General features: G+C 40.8%; 1 protein-coding gene across 1 annotated transcript in view; it reads left to right on the forward strand.

Moving 5' to 3' along the window:
- Positions 1–7,520: 7,520 nt before the first annotated feature.
- Positions 7,521–19,747, forward strand: part of LRRC1 (leucine rich repeat containing 1) — a 190,897-nt gene continuing 178,670 nt past the window's right edge. Inside the window, exon 1 of the mRNA XM_044004083.1 lies at positions 7,521–7,964. Coding sequence (XP_043860018.1) covers positions 7,806–7,964 — 159 coding nt within the window. The 5' untranslated portion in view covers positions 7,521–7,805. The remainder of the gene's footprint in view (positions 7,965–19,747) is intronic.

Here is a 19,747-nt window from a genome sequence, read left to right on the forward strand (position 1 = left end):
TTTATATAATATTTACTCGGCACAACTGATACAAATATTCTCCCCAAAGTATGTGACATACTTTTCCACAAGTACATATGGAGTCCAGGAGAAAGGGGGCTAAAGCTTAGAGAACACATTGGTAAAGGGGTAACACAACCCCCAGAAGAACTTTTGCTGTAGTCTCCATGATATTCCCCTTAGGTATAGTAAGGTTTTTCACCTGGGCTCTTTGTAGGCCTAAATATGCTTTGCATATCACATCCAATCTGTTCTTGGCTTCTGATGCAGACATTATTAGGATTCTAAAGAAAAAGTTTCAAACCTCCAGTCGCTTGGAAGTTGATGACTGAGTATTCTGACTGAGATAGGGAGGAGGGAGGAGACCTAAGCTGAAGCTGAGGCATTCTCTCCTCCAAGAAATTCCTTCTCTGGGAAAGCTCTCTGTCCTTTTCTCTACCAAACATTTTAATCTCTCAGTCCCAAAGGAACTTAGATGGTTTTACCCAGGCAACAAGGAGCATGACCAAGTCCTTCAGCCAATCAGAACAGAATTCCTGTCATACCTGGGAGGCATCCAGGCCTTATTCACACCCCATGAACAGTCAGAATATATTCTCAATATTCTCACCTGATAAATGTATCAGGACTATATGGGGGAAAATCCTCAAGGAGATCTCTTTGTAAAGACACTCAATGGATTTTTTGGTAATATGAAAGCTCACCCTCTAAAATTAGATAAGCTTTAAGCCTGCATTTTCTTATGTCTGGTTTTCTTGAAGCAGGACATACCTGTAGAGTCAAGTCCTGCTAGAGATTAGCTCAGGTTGTATCAAGTCTAGTGCCATATTAATATCAGATCCTGATCTTTCCACCCAAGCTCTTTAATTTTTAACTCCCTCCAGGTGCCAGCGTTTGTAGGGAATTGATAAAATGCTGTCTTCATTCTCAAGGTGCAGACATGTTAAAGAAATAAATTGTTACCTCTGAGGATGATTAGTACATCTTTAAAAAAAATCTGCATTCTGTAATCATCATGTAGGAGATTTGGTAGTTGACCTAGTAATGTAACATAGTAATAACTGAATCATCCACAGAAAGGACTCCAGGTTGTCTCACAACTGAAGAAGTCAGGTCGCAAGAACTGAGTTTTAAAAACAGGCCAAGGATTATTAGAGCCTAAAAATATGCTGGCCTCTTTAGTGTCTCATTAGTAAAATTGTTGCTGACATAATTACATTTTAGATAGTTTCAGCTTTAAGCAAGTTAGTGCCTTTATTGATGCTTTGAGATCATCATAGGAAGTCTACACAAGCACAAAGAAAATCAGCCACTGGAACAAGCCTAGCAAACTCTGAGCAGTCTCCAATGATTTTAAATTGGTTTTGTGGAACTGTACAAGTTTAATTTTGTCTGGTCAGGCAAACTTTTTATATACTTGCATAGCATTTTTAAAAGGTTAATTAAATAGGGGAAACTAGGTGGCACTGTGGCCAGAGCACCAGGCCCTGCCTGGAGTTAGGAGGACCTGAGTTCAAATCCAGCCTCAGACACTTACAAGCTGTGTGACCCTGGGTTAGTCACTTAACCCCAATTGTCTCCAAAAAAAGTTAATTAGATAGCATGGCGAATCCATAGACAGCTGGCCTTGGAACTTGAGTTCCATTCCTGCTTCTTCCACATACTAGCTGTGTCACTCTTGCCAGGTCATTTAACTTCCATACTACCATCAACACTCTCAAGACTGTCAGTTACAAAGCAGCTGCTCTTTTGCATTGAAGAAGCTCCTATGCTGATATTCCCTGCTTTGATGAAACAGTCATGGGTCCAGGCTTGTTTGTTTGTTTTTCTTTTTAGACAGGTTAATTTTGTGGATACTTCCAACTTTAGCAAAATGACATCCTTCAATTTTTGCTTTAGCTAAATTTTGTTAAATGCTAATATTAATCCCAATGTTCTCTATGTTAACAAGAAGGTAAAAAAAATGACAAAAACAAGGTATTTCTCTCCTAATGGAATTTTCCTTTGCCTAGTTGAATTGGATTGTTATAATATGAGAACAGACAATTCTAATGACATAGAAGAGGAAAAAAAAACTAGGGAGAATCTATCTCACAAGCATAACAAGCTTTGTCATTAATGCTCATTTGAGATGGTGGAAAGAATGATGGAGTCAGATAACCTAAGTTCAAATCCCAGCTTTCTTGTTTGCTACCTATATGACTATTTAACTTCATTTTGCCTCAGTTTCCTCACTTATAAAATGAAGATTCATTTCAGCTACAGATGTAGGATTCTATAATGAAAGAATTTATGGATCCTAGGAGAAGTAGGCTTCTCTCCCAACCCCAATCCCACCCCATTTCTACACTGATGGAAGGAGGAGGCAAGTGAGGGAAGGGGAAGGGGAAGGGAAAGGGGTAGTGTTGGGCTAAGGACATTTTTCAAAATCCCAGTAGCAGATCTGTGATCTTTAAGACCAGACTTTTTTGGCTCTCTATTGGTAATTCTGCTCAGAAATTTCCACTATTCACAGGTAAAGAAATGATAGTTTTAAGTTTACCCATTCAATTTTTTCTGTCTTACTTCCCACAAGGTCCTAATATGCCTAGTTGGATTCTCCTTTTATAGTTTGGTAATCAGGAGGACAGTAGGAATGATGATAGCATGCATTTTTAACTAAAACATAATGCTGCTGACTCTTTGTTCATTTATCAGTACTTTTATCAGGCAACCAGGAAAAAGGGAAGAAGGCAGGTGAAGTTCATGGGTCATCTTTATTGCTTCTTGGCAACTTCTGGGAGTAGTCAATGGAGGAAGGTGAAGATAGCACTGTGAGATTCTGAACAATCCATATATTAAATTTTGTGTCTATATGACAACAAAAGAAGGGGGAAAATACAGTATTTGCCTAGTGGAATGTGAACTTCTTTAGGGCAGAGACTGTTTTTATTTTGTTTGGTATCCCTAGTACCTAAAACAGTGTTTTGAATATACTGAGTGTTTAATAAGTTGTCATTGCACAAAGGAACTTGGATCAATGGGTAAATGTTGCAAAAAACAGATTTAGGCATAATTTAAAGAGGAAAAAAATACATTCCTAATAATTAGACATTCCCCTCAAATGAAATTGACTGACTCAGGATATACACAAGCACACCTGTATATGTTTTCATGTATATATACATATATATGTGTATACATATTTATGTATGTATACATATGTTCATGTATACATACATATATATCCCCCTTATTGAAGGTTTTCAAGCAAAGGCATATCATATCAGGCATGTAGTAGAGAGGATTCTTGTTCTGGTATGAGCTGATAGTCCCTGAGATCTCTTCCAGCTCTGAGGTTCTGTGAACTGGGCTTAAACTTAAATAGCAACACAAGATTTAGTTCAGACAAATTTGCGTTCTGATTTAAAAGATTATTAAATCATAAAATTTAAATTTTAAAATTTAATTTTAAAGATGATTAAACTGTAAAAATATCTTATGAAGACAGGTGGTAGGATCTCATTTGTTTTGGATAGTTTGGTTTCAACCCTATCTGGAGGCAGGCATTCAGGCTCTAGAAAAGAGTCTAAGTCATGGGGAGTTGAGAAAAGATTGCTCTAATGCAGAGTGTACAGTATAACTCTAAAACTACCAGAGGTAGATTGCTACTTCTCCCACCCTTCTCCCCACCTCTCAATCTTCTTTTCCTTTCCTGGATTGGAAGAGAACCTGACACATCTCTTCTCAGCCAAGAGAGAAAAAATGAAACTGACACTTTGTCAGCAGTTGTGTAGTGAAACTAATTAACTCTAAAGAAGCTTAGAATTGTTCCTGTTGGTGTTATTTGTGGTTTCCCTCCCTTTGTACAACTGTCTGCAAGAAGGGGGAAAAAGATACATGTTTTATTTGTTGCTGTGTGACATTGGGGAAGTCACTTAGCTTCTTTGGAGGTGAACTTGGATGAGATAATCTCAAAATTCTTTGTCATTTCTAAAATGATTCTCTGCTAGTTAAATTCAGTATGAGAATCATAATTCTTTTACATTGTCACTGCTTTCTCAATTAATGATCATGCACAGATTAGATGCTCATAATACTGACTCTAGGATGGGTTTTCCTCAAATTAATTTTCCTTTATAGAATACCACATAGACCATTTACAATAAAACTCAAACATTAAAAAAGTTCAGTGACCACAAATATCTCGAAAACACTTAATGGTATTTACTAAGAGGATCAAGATTTTGCTATCTTTTGTCCATCAATTTCTGACTTGGTTGAGTTGGGGGTGGGGACTGCTTTAAAATTTTTTTTTTATTTTTTAAAGTTAAGGCAAAGCCAAATTTGCTAGTGTTTTCTCTGGTCTCACTTAGAACTTTTATTGAATTTTTGGTGGCTTTAAGTTTGAAGTATGACTTCATAGGGGTGTGTGTGTGGGGGGGGGGGCGGGCTTTGAATGAATATCCAAATACCCAGGAGTAAGGACTGGAACAAAGGAGAGAATAAGCAAGGTGGGATACTCAATGTGTTGAGATTGAATAGCTAGAAATCACAGGAAATTTAAAGAGGGTTGAGATGGGAAAAGGGATCATTTTCGGGATCAGGAAGCAAAGAGATGTCATTTTGTTTCCTCATGAGAAAGGAACTTGAAAAAGAGAATAAAGGGTGGAAAATGGGATAACCGTGGCTGGTAAAACTAAATCGTACGTAGCCTTGCATAGTTTCTGCTCAGGACTATAGGGAAAGAGGAGTTTGCAGTTGTGACAGTGCTTCTTGGAGTAGCAGTCCAGTGCCGCTGCTTGTGCTGCAAAAGCTTCTTGTGACCAAAATCTGTCCCGGTTACTGAGCATGCTCAACTCCAAGTCACATAATCATTGCAGCGCCTGTGGATTCCACATCTCCGGATTTTAGCAAATGCAGCAAGGGAGGGGAGAGTAAGGAGAAGGGAAACAGGTACGGCCCAGGGGATAGTAGAACCTGAAAGTGAAGAAACACTGGGAAGGAGGAGCAAGATGGAAATAGGGAGGGACTTTAAGGAAGTTATTCACCAATCTTTATTCACTTTGCTTGTCACAGAGAGAGCAAGCCTATTTTGTCGGCCAAGGGGCAACCAATTCAATTCAGTGAACAATTCAAGAATAATATATTAAGCCCTACCTTGTTCTAGGCACTTTATAATATGTAGTAAGGATACAAATGACGCTCCCTGCTCTTAAGAAGCATCTAATAGAGATACAAGTACCCAAATCAGTTTGCTACAAGGTAGAGGGGACATCTAGACAAAGTGCTCTAGAAAGATTTGGAGAGGTTTTTATGGAGGGATGGGGTGAACAGAAGGTAGCCCCTGAGATCAGTGCTGAAGCAAGAGAATTTAACAGGCAAATATGAGGATAGAGTGCATTAGGGGACAGGGGTACAACTGTCAGAGTGCATGGGGGCTAAAGTACAACGGGAGAATATGGTATAGACTCTGAAAGGTCACAAGTTCTCTACAGCAGATTCAAAACAAACATTTTAGTAGCAGAGAATGCCTCCTGTAGTGGGTTAGAACTCAGAAGACCTGGGTTTTAGCCTCTACTTGACTACTCACTCCTCTCTTGATCTTGGTCTAATGCCTTAACCTCAGTGAGGTGCTCATCTTACAGGATAGTTGGTCCTGAGCAGGGAATCAAAAAGCACTTGGGAACAGAGGACTAGGCTCTTGCTACCTGTGGGGCTTCTGACAAATCCCAATTTCTCTGGATCTCTATTTCTTAACCTATAAAATGAGGGGGTTGGATCAGATTACCTCTAAAGTTCTTTACAGCCCCAAATCCTATGATCCTAACATATTAAAATACTGTGAAAACTGAAGTGTATTACAAATATAGTGATTATAGCACTAATTATCTCATCTTCTTATCTGCTATTTCAATAGGTGTTTTTTTGGGGGTATTTTTACTTCCTCTGTTGGAATGTAGGTTCTTTGATGCCAGAGAAGACCCTGCTCTCTTTATACAATCATAGATATGGGTACAATAGACAATATTCATTATACAGCAACCTAGTATCTCCATCAATAGCAACAGTTTACACATTGTAGTTTCCTTGAAAAAAAATTTTTTGAATGAAATGTTTATAGATTAACTGACAGTGACGTTATCTACATTTATTTCCTGCTTAACCAAAACGTACTGACGGTTTATAGCTTCAGATCACTCTTTATGAAAATTAAGTGGTTAGATATGAGTATGTTGACCTGGACTCCATTGATACTAGAACATTTCAATCAGCACCAGTCCTGATTGGAGGCATGAAACAAACAGGTAGTTAGAGCAGAACTGGTCCAGAGACATCCTCTGATTCATTTCCTTTTCCTGGATGACCACGGTATTCCCTAGAAGCCTACACTCAGGATGTGGCTTGGGGTGGGAGTGGGGACAGATTTTACAGGTGAAGAGTCTGTAGACTGTGATTCATTTGGTACTAATGGGAAGAAAAAAAAATTTTTAAATCGGCTGTTATTTTATCTCTGTAAGGAAATCGTTCTCTGAAAACTATTCCCACCAATGCCGTTGGTGATCTGCAACTCATCTGTATATGAGTCTTTATGAGTTGCCTGAGGCACTGAAAGATTAAGTGACTTGCACAGGTCAAAAGCAGGACTAGAAAGAACCTAGGTGGATCAAGGTTCTGCCAGATCATCAAAAACTCCTGGTAAGGGTACCAACAGTGGGGATGCCAGCGGTGGAGAGAGGATGGTGGGGAGCTAAACAACGTCCTTCTATGCGCCAACGTCCACCTCCTCACCGCCCCCCCCCCCCCCAGCTACTCTGGGATACCTCCTAACTAAGCTTCCACTTCCACTACTGGGGCTGCCTAACTTCATTTGCTGCGGGGACAGTTTCAGGGTCCCGATGACGGGGCTTTCACAGGGTGGTGGCACAGACATATCCGAATAAGTCAACAAATTCTTTTCCAGGGCTAAAATGTGCAAGATTTACTTGTCTGGGTCTGCTTAGCTGACCCCGGAAGAGAAACTTTTCAGAGGCAGAGAGTGGGGATAGGACGCATATAGGTAAAATCTAATCAACCTCGGTCTACTTTCCTCAGTTGCGCCAGTGACCACCCGCGATCCTCTCTGTCTCTCTCTCCCCCCTACCCCCATCCCCCAGACCCTTCCAGACTGAATCTCCTGCGTGGAATCACATCCTTTGCTGAGACTGTTGTGCTCAGGAGGTGTGTGGGGGGGTGGTATAGAGGATCTAGAGTTGGGGTCCTGTAGTTTCCTGACCCCCTTTTCCCTTTTGGCTACTAGTAAAACCTGGATTATTGGATCCCCCGTGCCTGCAAAACAAACTCCTTGGTGGCTTTCTCTCTGGCGGCAGCGGCAGCTGGGCATGCTCAGTCAGTCCGGGCCGGCTCGGGGGCAAGTAGGAAGCTTTTGCGCGGAGCTGAGCTGGAGGCTGGAGGCTGGAGGCTGGGTGAAGTGGGAGGGGATAGGGGGCAGGGGGCGGGGGGAGGGTTGGAAGCCGGCTGCAGGCGCCTGAGGTTGCTGGGAGCGCTTCCTGACCTCCCAGCCCCCTAGTCAGTCGGGACGAAGAAGGAGGGAAAGGAGAACTACTGTGGGGAAGAGCCTGCGTGGCCCGGGTTTACTGAAAGAGCAGCGGCAGCTGCAGCAGCCGCGGAGCAGCAGTGAGGCAGTCTGAGGGGGCTTCAGGAACTCGCGGAGCCTACCCGGGAGGCGCGCGCTGCTCAGGACCCGCGGCGGCTTCGGGGCGGCGGCGGCGGCGGCAGCAGCAGCAGCAGCTGCTGCTGCTGCTGTTGTTTCTTGTGCGGCTGCGATGTTTCACTGCATCCCCCTGTGGCGGTGTAACCGTCATGTGGAAACCATCGATAAGCGCCACTGCTCCCTGGTCTACGTCCCGGAGGAGATCTACCGCTACACCCGCAGCCTGGAGGAGCTGCTCCTAGACGCCAACCAACTCCGCGAGCTGCCCGAGGTGAGTGTGCCAAGCCCAGGACGGCCGGGCTCACCTGGGGAAGGCCGGGGAGCGGGCAAGCGCGCGCAGCTCCTGCCGGCTGCTTCCTGGGGAGCTTGCCCAGTTGTGGGGCTGCTCCGCCAGCCTCAGCCCCACTCTGCCTGTCCTGGTTGCTTTCTTTCCTCCCCGGGGAGTCTGAATGGACAGGTGCCCCATTAACTCATTCACCTGCTTCCCTCCTTCCCCCATACGCGCTGTGACCACTGAGGGGTACCCATCACAGGCGGAAAAAGTTTAATTTTGTTTTATTGGTGTGTGTGTGTTTTATTTAAAGTAGAGACTAGTGCAGTTAGAAAACTGCATTGGGCTTGGCAAGTTACGGGACAGAAATCCAGTGAGTTAGGCTTCTGGGCACTCTTTCTTTCATACTGATGAAAGAACCCAGTTCCCTTAATTATGCTAGATTTGGAGTCGGAGCCTTTGGGTTCGAATTCTGGCTCTGTCACTGAGTACTTGTGTGAACCTGGGGAAGTCACTTCTTGTTTCTGGATCTCAGTTTTCTCATCTGTAAAGTAAGAGGATTGGACAAGATGGTCCCTAAGGTCCCTTCTCTCTCAAAAATCCATGAGCCTATGGGGAAATATTTCTCATCCCAAACCCATTGGAAAAAGGAGTTGTCCCTTTCAGGGACTTCATCTTCCTCCGGGTTTCATGGCCACCTTCCAAGCTGGGAGCCCCTCTCAGAACTTAGCCAGGGCGTGCATTCTTTCTTGGCAGCTAGGATTCTCCAGGTGGTGAAAAAGTAAAGTCAGCCTACCTATCTGGGCATCTTAATTGGAATGTGTTCTGAGCCTTATCGGCAGGTGGGCTGTGCTCAGAACAGCTGTAGATTGGCTGGCCCTGCTGTTGGCACTGGGCGTAGCTGACGGAGTGAAAGATAGTGGAGACAGAACTGGGCGTGGGGAGTTTGAGGTGTGTTCCTGATGTCCACTGCTGAAAAGCTGAATGCCCAGCCCTGTTGCTGGGAAGCTGCACCCTCCTTTCTCTTCCCGTCCTCTCTCCCCCCACTTCACTTCCCCTTCTCTCTTCCCTGTCACTTTCTCCCCTCTCTCCTCTAATCCCTAAATAAAAACCAGCAGAACCTTTACCTGGCCTTCCTCTTTCCTGATCCGGGCACAGGGAGGGCAGGATTTGGATATGCAGACTTAATGGATTCTTAGTGATACATTCTTCAGAAAGACTGTAAGAATGTTAAGAAAATTGTTTACATCAATGAATCAATCACTCATCTGCAACCAAACCCGTTAAAAGATATATGCTGATCGTGCTTTGATCAAGGGACTTCAGGGTCTCAGAACTCTTTATAACCAACTTGTCCACTCTGGGAGCCAAGCTGAAGAATGACCTTCAGAGAGAAATGTCCTCCTTCATGGTTATGTAGAAACTGAGAGTTCACAAGTCTAAGGTGTGCGGGGAGTGGTAGAACTTACTGCCTCAATAACCATTGCATTTTTTTCAGTCTCTAAAAATTTTAAAATTATATTCCTCTTCTACTACTAGGGAGGGTTTCTAAAGTTTAAGTAGTTGAAATTCAGTCACTTGTCCTGTTATCATCCCAAATCATCATAACAAAAAGACAATTTGCTGAAATCAAATGCTGTCTGATTCCTTCTTATGCCTAGATGTGATCTTCATTATTGAGGTGTTTTTTTTTAACTCAGAATTATATGATTTTTTTTCTTTACTCTTTTCAAATATTGTTTCTATAGATGGCTTTGGTTTACACTTTGCACAGGAGCTAAAGTTGGAAGGGACCTTTGACATCATCTAGTTCAAACCCCTCTTTTTTTTTTTCCCTAGACCAGCAGCTATTTATTCTGCTAAGCAAGACAGACATGCACATATGTGTAAACTGAGGCAAATGCTCTCAAGTGGAATTTAGATCTCTCTTTCCCCAACAAGACAGACTGGAGAAGGCAAAGGCCAGTTCTCGAGATTTAATTCCCCTTCTTCCTAAAAGGGAAGGAGACAATGCCTTGTTGCTTAGGGGGTGGAAGGTCTTGGGGATCATGGTCACCAAAAGGCTCTTCTTGTCCCAAGGCCTGTACCAGGTCCAGCAAGGTAGGAGGTTAATCTAGAGAGAGGGCTACTGGACAGCCTTTTTCATCTCTTGTGCCACCCAGAATGGTGTTCACTTCATGATCCTAGTCTCTTTTCCCAAACCCCTCATTTTACAGATGAGAAAACTGAAGTCCAGAGAGGTTCATTTCTTTACTCAAGGTTACCTACATAGTTAAATGGTATAGTTGGGGTTCAAATTTGGGGATTCCAAGTTCAGTGCTAATCTATTGCACCAAGTTGCTTTTTATTTTTCTGGGCCTGGAAATCATGGGGATTTCCTTGACTTGGGAGTTCAGCAAAACCCCTGATTTTTTTTTTTTCAAGTTCAGTGGCAGAAAAACCACCCATTTTCTTTAGGCAGCTTAATTTTCAAAGGCATTTCCCAAACATGTGGATTATCTCTTTGCTTTGTCTTTGGTTTAAGATGTTAAATGTACTGTTAATTAGTTTGGGGACCTTTAAGTGAGGTTGCCAGTCATCAGTGTAGAAATATGTAACCTAATAATTTTCAGAGACCACAGAAGATGTCATCCATACTGAATTGGGTGAAAACTTGACATCCAAACTGCAAAAGTCTGACTGTTTTCTGTGATAGTATCTGTAGAGCTTCAAGGTTAACTCATAGATCTAGGGCTAGAAAGGACCCTAGAAAGGATCTGGTCCAACCTCCTTATTTTACAGCTGAGAAAACGGAGGTACAGGGAGGTTAAGTGACTTGACCAAGGTCATACAGGTAAGGGACAGGAGGTGGGATTTTTTTTTTGTGGGGCAATGAGGGTTAAGTGACCTGCCCAGGGTCACACAGCTAGTAAGTGTCAAGTGTGTGGGGTCAGATTTGAACTCAGGTCCTCATGAATCCAGGGCCAGTGCTTTATCCACTTTGCCATCTAGCTGCCCTAGGAGGTAGGATTTGAACCCATATCCTGAGACCAAGATCATCCATCTCTCTTTGCTTTTGTAAATTGTTGACTACCTTGTTGTGTAAACTTTTATAAACTTTTCTGTATTTATTTATTTTTTTTAGGAAGATGATGGTTTTAAGTTTTTTGGAAATGACAGGTATTTCTGTTGACACTAAATGGAAATTTTTCAGGAGGGCAAAATGTAATATAAAGAGATTGTGTCAAGGGAAGCAGATGAACAAGAAGTCCTTTCAGAGGCATTTCTTCTTAAGGTTAACCATTGCTCCAACTGTGCTCTTCAGAGTTTAGTTAAAACCTTTTTTTAGACTTACTGTACATATTATTTTGACATACTTCTTGACTCCTGGACTTGGTTATTTCTAGGAGTGGGATCTACTTTTTTTTGGGGGGGGGGAATCTACTTTTGATATCACTCACTAAGCATTCTTACTCCTTGATCAGAACCTCTTAGTCTGTCATTTCTAAGAGTTGGAAGGAACCTTGAAATCATCTACTTGAGGGGTCCTTCACCTACTCGATCTGGATCTTTTAGCAGTACAGGAAAGCTTCACTTGGTAGATGTCTAAATCATTTTTCTCTCCTTTCCCTTTCTTCTTGAAATCTACTTTACCCATCTCCCCCTTGGGGACTATGTCTTTTGGCATGACTCCTTCCACCACACTTAGATTTTTTGGGGGAGATTAAGGTATCTACTTCCCACACAAAGAATGGAGAACTCCAATCTAATAAAAACAACTTATTTGGCAGGTGAGGAAAGTAAGGACCAGCTAGATAGGTTTTAAGGGCCTCCTAATCTTTTACTGAGAGAGTAAAGAGTGCAATCACTTGCTATGAATGCACTTTGTCTGGCATATGAATAGAGTGTTGGGGTGCCTGGCTTGGAGTTGGGAAGGCCTGGGTCAAATTCTGCCTCTGATACTTTTATAACATGACCCTGGGCAAATCACTTAACCTCTGTGTGCTTCAGGAAATACATTTCCAAGACTTGTTCATTGAATAGATGGATAGGGTGCTAGATCTAGAGTAAAAGGGTTTGGGTTCAAATGGTGGTTCTGGCATACCCCCTCCCACAAATAAATAACTATATACATATTTAAGAGTGTGTATGTATGTATGCATACACATATATGTATAAATATATGCATACATATGAACATATATTTCTCTCTTTTATTTTTTCTCTCTCTCTGTCTCTTTCACTCTCTCTGACTTTGCAAAAGTCAAGTGACTTCTCTGGGCTTTAGTTTCCTCATCTGTAAAATAAAGGGCTTGGGTTAATAATCTCTAAGGTCTTTTTCTTCCCTCAGTGAAGGAAATTGGACATATATGGCCTCTATAGTCCCTTCCAACTTTGAATCTATGATGATCCGAAGATCTCTAACTTTCACCCTCTCCCTCTCAGTCAGTCTTAGTTCATCTTTATTAGGTAATGTCTCTGGACCTATTTCTGTACTGTAAAGGACCCTTGGAGGAGGATGCAGAACCTCATGGATGATCTCATAGAGTAATATTATTTAACTTCCTTGGTCCTTTTTGCTGCTTTTCATTTCCTTTTTTCATCTCTCATTAATTCTCTGGCATAGCAGTCCTATACATAGCACACTAGCTATGTGACCCTTGGCAAGTCACTTAACAGGAGAAGGAGGAGGAGGAGGAGGAGGAGGAGGAGGAGGAGGAGGAGGAGGAGGAGGAGGAGGAATCCATCAATTACCTCCTGAAAGAGGTAATATTATACCAAATTCTAGAACTCCCAGATCCAAGCAGCTAGAAATAAAGGAATTCAAATACTGTGGAGCTATAATATGGATAAAACAAGATCTAGCAGCATCTACATTAAAGGACTGGAGGGCATGTGATATGATATTCCAGAGGGCAAAGGAACTGGGACTACAGCCAAGAATCACGTACTCAGCAAAACTGTGTATAATCTTTCAGAGGAAAAAATGGGACTTCAATAAAAAAGAGGACTTTCAGGCACTTGTGATGAAAAGACCTGAACTGAATAGAAAATTTTACTTTTAAACACAAGACCCTACAGAAGCATAAACAGATAAATAGGAAAAAAGAAATCATGAGGGATATTAAAAGATCAAACTGTTTACATTCCTACATGGGAAATTAATCCTTCCAACTAAGAACTTTCTCAGTATTAGGGTAGTTGAAAGGAATAATACACTTAGAAGACACAGGTCTGAACTGAATATAAGGGATGTAAAGCATTTATTTTTTGTTTATCCTTGTTCTTTGTGGGGCAAACAGGGTGGGGTGTCATGTCTGGGACCGGATTTGGGCTCCGGGCCTCCTGGGTCCAGCGCTGGGGCTTTGTTCACTGTGCCACCTAGCTAACCCATGATGACATCTTTAAAATAGTGTTGAGGGGTAGGAGGAATGCATTGGAGGAGGGGGAAGGGAAGAGGTGGACTGGGGAGAGGTAGCTCACATGAAGGAAACAAGAAAAAAGCTTATGGAGGAGAGGGGAAGAAGGGGAAGGAGTGGGGGAGTGAGTGAACCTTACTATCATCGGAATTGGCTCAAAGAGGGAATAACATACATATTCAAATGGGTATAGTAATATATTTTTGCCCTGAGGAAAATTGGGAGGGGAAGGAGATAAGGGGGGTAGGGAGAGAAGAGAGGAAGGAGGGAAGGGAAGTTTGGGGGAGGGAGCTGTAAAAAGCAAAACACAACACTTTCAAGGAAGGTGAAGATGTTCTGCATAACAGCACATATATGACACATATTGAATTACTTGATTTCATAGGGAGAATTGAGGAGGGTGGGAGGAAGAAAAATTTAGAAAACAGAATTAGCTCAAAGACCTTAACCTTATCAGAGTGGGCTCAAGGAGGGAATAACATACACACCCAATTGGGAGGAGTAATCTATTTAACCCTACAGGAAAATAGGAGGGGAAGAAGATAGGGAGAGAAGGGTGAATGGAGGGAGGGTATAGTGGGGGAGAGGGCAGTCAGTAGCAAAACACTTGAGGAGGAATAGGGTAAAATAAGATAGAAAAGAGTAAATATCACAGGAAGGGAATAGGATGGAGGGAAATAGTTATGATGATTGACTACAATGGCAAAACATACAGTACCTACTCTGCCTGGGCTATTGTAAAGAAAATTCTCTGTCAAGTTTAAGGTACTATATAAAAGTTATCATGAACGGGATGCTATCAGAAAAACCTGGAAAGACCCACATGAAGTAAAGCAGAGAGAAATGTACTGTATACAAAATAACAGCAATAGTGTAAGATGATCTGCTGGGAAGCACGTGGTTATTTTCAGCAATACAGTGATCCAATATAACTCTGAAGGACTTATGAAGATTGCAATACAGCTAAATAGAGAAAGAACTGATGGTATCTGAAAACAGACTGAAACACATTTTTTTCAATAATTCCTTAATCTGAAGTTTTGTTTTTTATCTGTTTTCTCTCACAATCTAGCTAATGTAGAGATGTTTTCCATGACTACTCATGTATAACATATATTGAATTGCTTGAGTGCTTGGGGTGAGGGGTGGGAAGGGAGGGAGGAAGAGAAGTTGGAACACAGAGTTTTAAAAAAATTGATGTCAAAATTTGCTTTTACATGTAATTTGGAAAATAAAATTCTAAATGGAAAAAAAAAAGAATATGGAGATAAGTTACATCATTTGTCTATGGAATTACAATTGGTCATAATATTAATTTAAATCAGGTTTTTTTAACCTGGGGTTCAGAGACCCTAAATGGTCTGTGGATCAATTTCAGGGGGTCTGTGTACTTGGATGAGAATAAAAATGACATCTTTATTTTCATTACTATTTGTATTTCTTTGTAATCCTTTGTACTTTATGCATTTAAAAACATTATTCTGAGATACAGTTGATTTTACCCAACTGACAAGGGAGTCCATGATTTTAAAAAAAGACTAAAAACTCCTGATCTAAATGGTTTTTAGCATAGGATTGAGAGTAAGAGGACCTGAGTTTGAACCTTAGTGCTGCCACTTATTGCCTGTTTGACACTGAACAAATTACCTCCTGAGATTATGTTTTTGCCTCCAGAAAAATGAGGGGGTTGAATTTACTGACTATTTAAGGTGTTTTTCAGGTCTTGTCCATGATCCTACCATTATTTGAGGTCGTTGGGTATGTTGTTCTTTTGTATTTATTTTGCTTTGTGTCAATTCATGTGTCTCTAAAATTAAAAAAAAATTATTTCCCTTCCAATTACATGTTAAAAAAATTTTTGAAACAAAAAAAAAATTTGAGTTCCAAATTCTAGCCTTTCCTCCCTTTCCCCACCACCCCTCCCCACCCCCTTCCCTGAGGTGGTAAGCTATCAGATATAGGTTATACATGTGCAATCAAGTTCATATGTCTTTTCAAGTTTATTTGGATTTCTCATAACCATCATTTTTAAATGGCATAATAATATTCCACTGTATTCCTAGCAACAGGGAGAGGTATTAGAGCTATGATTTCATTGCTATGGAAAACTCACAGATGAGGAAACTCGTTCTACCAAAGAAGGTCAGCATTTTTGCTGATTAAGTGGTTGCGATTCTCCACTTGGAGTCAGGAAGCCAAGAGTTCTAATCTTGCCTCAGAAACTAGTTGTATGACCCTGGGCAAGTTGTTTAAATTCTCTCAAGCCTTAGTTACCTTATCTGAGGATGAGGTAAAAAATGAGGATAATAACACTACCTACTTCTCATGGATTTTGTGAAGATCTGATGAGATAACATATGTAAAGAGTTTTGCAGACCTTAAAACACTAGTGAAATGCTAGTTATTATTATTTTAATTACTATGTCTTTTCAAGTTTCTTTGACTTTTCATACTTGTCATTTCCTATGGTATAATGATAGTCCATTACATTTATATAACAGGCTTTTTGGCTGTTCCCCAATTGATGGGCACCTAACTTTTCTCCAAGTTTTATGTCATCATGTTTTGATTATTTTGGTTCATATGACCTCTTTCCTTCTGTCCTTAATCTCCTTAGGTTATATGTCTAGTAGTGGTTATGCTGAGTCAAATAGTTCGAACATCATAGCCAGTTTTTTCTCATATTTTCAAATTTTTAACCAGAATAGCTGGGCCAATTAACGTCTCAATCAATCAACAGCATGTTTTTTCCAGATATTTGTCTCTTAAACATTGACTATTTCAGTCCATCATCTTTGACAGCTTGATGATTTTTATTTGTATTTTTTTTTTTTTGGCAGGGCAATGGGGGTTAAGTGACTTGTCCAGGGTCACACAGCTAGTGTCAAGTGTCTGAGGCCGGATTTGAACTCAGGTACTCCTGAATCCAGGGCCGGTACTTTATCCACTGCGCCTAGCCGCCCTCTTATTTTCTTTAAACCTATTTTCTTGTAAAATCATAGTAGTTAATTTTGGAAAGGGCCCTGAAGGTCTTAGAATCCAACCTTCTTTTGTAGTGTAATTCTCCAGTCTCAGAGAAGTGGTTTACTTCCTTTTTTTTAAAGCTAACCTGTCACCTGTTGCTTGAAGCTGATTCCTTCTTACCTTTTAAACCTACCTACCATAATTATTTCCATTTCCTTTAGCATCTTCAGTTTTCTATCTGCAATGGGCTCTCTGTCATTTGCCTTTACATAGTCAAGTAACTTAAAAAACAAAACAAAACAGTTTAATTCACCAAACATTAAGCCTATTTTTTTCTGAAATGCAAAAACCACTTTGACTCTGATCTCCTCCATTCTATTAGGTGTTCTCAAATTTCCATTTAATTCTTACTCTTCATTGCTGTACTTCTTGAATCTTCCCTCCCACACTCTTCCCCTTTACTTCCTACTCTTATAATTACTTCCTAACTTTGTAGTCTGGCTTCTACTGCAACAACTATACTTAGAAACTATGCTTGCTGTGGTTATTAAATGGCTCCCTCTTTGCCAAATCCAGGCTCCATTTCTTTGCCATCTTACTTCTTGACCTCATCTCTTTTGATATTGTTGAATACATTCTTCCTGAAATGTGCTTCCTTTGGTTTCCGAAATATCATGCTCACTTGGTAGTTCTTTAATTTCTTGAAGTCTCAATTCCTTTTTTTTTTTTGAGAATTAAAAGGAATTTATTTAAAAAATATGTCAAGGTATCAATCTGTCGATGGGCTGATCACTAGAGGTCAACAAGGGATTCAAGATGGAGCCAGCTTTTATTGATAACTTTCATAATGAGATAAAGACAATTCTACAGGTCCGCATCAGCAAAATGAGATGGGCCATGGAGTCTCAACTGCTCCCCAATTGCTGTTACATGCAGGTAATACAAAAACTGCAGATTGGGGACCATCTCCCCCAACAGAGCTTCCCTCAACACTGATTGATTGACAAGGAGGATTAGGCACATTGGGGTCACCAATTTCTTTTGCTTTTTTTATTTTGTTTGCACGGGGCAATGGGGGTTAAGTGACTTGCCCAGGGTCACACAGCTAGTAAGTGTCAAGTGTCTGAGGCTGGATTTGAACTCAGGTCCTCCTGAATCCAGGGCCAGTGCTTTATCCACTGCGCCACCTAGCCGCCCCGGGTCACCAATTTCTTAATCTGTAAAATAGGAATGATAGAAGCTTCCCTGGGTGCCTTACAAGATTATCATGAAGATCAAATGAGATAAGGAACAAAAGAGCGCTTTTATGTGTTACACAAATATAGAGTGGGATTATTGTTATTATGATTTCTCCTACATTTCTGGCTCCTTCTGTTTCACTGGCCCATCTTCCTCCTTCTTCCAAATGTGGACATCCTTCCACATTTTGTCCTTAGCTCCCTGACCTCTTTCAAGAGGCTCACATTTAATCTTAAAGCTTCGTGTAGCTATGACTAATAATAATAAAAATGGTAGCCGACCCCAATACTTACTGTGTGACTTTGGGTAAAGTCAGTTTTCTTCTCTGATCCTTAGTTCCCCCATTTAGAAAAGGGGGAGGGGGAATACTTCCAATATCTATTTCCCTGGGGAAAGTCCTTTGTAAGCCTTAAAGCCTGTATAAATCCTGCTTTTATTCATCGCATTTACTTTGACTTGGCTAATTCTGCTAAAGTACTATTTCCATCTTGTGACTTCCTTGATCTGGAATCTACATTTGGTTCTCAGTTGTCTTTTGCAGCATCTAACTTTCTTTGCCTTGGCTCTAAGTTTTGTATTTTTTTTTTTTTGCCCAGCAATGAGGGTTAAGTGACTTGCCTAGGGTCACACAGTAAATGTTAAGTGTCTGAGTCCGGATTTGAACTCAGGTCCTCCTGAATCTAGGGCCAGTGCTTTGTCCACTGAGCCACCTAGCTACCCCCTGCTCGCAGTTGTCTTCTGCAGTATCTAACCTTTGCCTGGCTTTTAGTCATTCCATAGTTTGCTCTCACCTTGCATTATTTCCTACTTTTTTCCAGTGAAAACCTGGTACATATAGTTAGTTGTGTAGTTGTATTGTGTCATCTCACAGTTCATGCTTGTCTGTAGTTCCCACCACATATTTACCTTTCCCCAAAGGCTCAACTAAAGTATGACCTCTTTGGTCCTTAATTAATGCTCATAGATTGGTCCTGGGAAATTGTATTGAACTCCAGCCCCCACCGATTTTTCTTTTTTCTGAAATGCTACTGTGTGCCTAGTTAGCACCATGCAGTTTACCACTTCAATTTTCTTTTTTACAATGTGCCTTAGTTTTTCTTCCTAAACTCTTTGATGTTGGGTCACATGTACGTCTTCAGCTTTTGACATAAGATTTTACAATTTTACAGGTAGAAGGGGCCATGTAGCTCAGCCCCTTCATTTTTTTCCCATATAAATATTTTATTATTTTCCAGTTACATTTAGAGATAATTTTCAACATTTGTTTTTATAAGATTTCTAGTTTCAAATTTTTCTCCATCCCTCCCCTCCCTCCCCCCCTCCCCAAGACAGCAAGTATAATCTGATATAGGTTATATATGTACAATCACATTATACATATTTCTGCCTTGTCATGTAATGAGAAGAATCAGAGCAAAAAGGAAAAACCTCAAAAAAGAAAAACTACAAGAACAACAAAAACAATAGAAATAGTATGATTTGATCTGCATCCAGACTCAACAGTTCTTTTTTTTTTTTTTTCTGGATTTGGAGAGCATTTTCCATCATGAGTCCCCTGGAACTATTTTGTAACATTGTATTGCTGAGAAGAATCAAGTCTATCCCAGTTGATCAGCACACAATGTTGTTGATACTGTGTACAATGTTCTCCTGGTTCTGCTCATCTCACTCATCATCAGTTCATGCAAGTCCTTCCAGGTTTCTCTGAAATCCGCATGCTCATGGTTTCTTACAGCACAATAGTAGTCCATGACATTCATATACCACAACTTGTTCAGCCATTCCCCAATTGATGGGCAGCCCCTCAATTTCCAGTTCCATGCCACCAGAAAAAGAGCAGCTATAAATATTTTTGTACATGTGGGTCCTTTTCCCTTTTTTATGATCTCTTTGGGAAAAAGACCTAATAGTCGTATTGCTGGGTCAAAGAGTATGCAAAGCTTTATAGCCCTTTGGGTATAGTTTCAAACTGCTCTCCAGAATGGTTGGATCAGTTCACAGCTCCACCAACAATGCACTAGTGTTCCATTTTTTCCACAGCTTTTCCAACATTTATTATTTTCCTTTTTTGTCATATTAGCCAATCTAATAGGTGTCAGGTACTACCTCAGAGTTGTTTTAATTTGCATCTCTCTAATCAATAGTGATTGAGAGCATTTTTTCATATGGCAATAGATAGCT

The sequence above is a fragment of the Dromiciops gliroides genome, chromosome 4 (genome assembly GCF_019393635.1).
Source record: "Dromiciops gliroides isolate mDroGli1 chromosome 4, mDroGli1.pri, whole genome shotgun sequence".
NCBI lineage: Eukaryota > Metazoa > Chordata > Mammalia > Microbiotheria > Microbiotheriidae > Dromiciops > Dromiciops gliroides.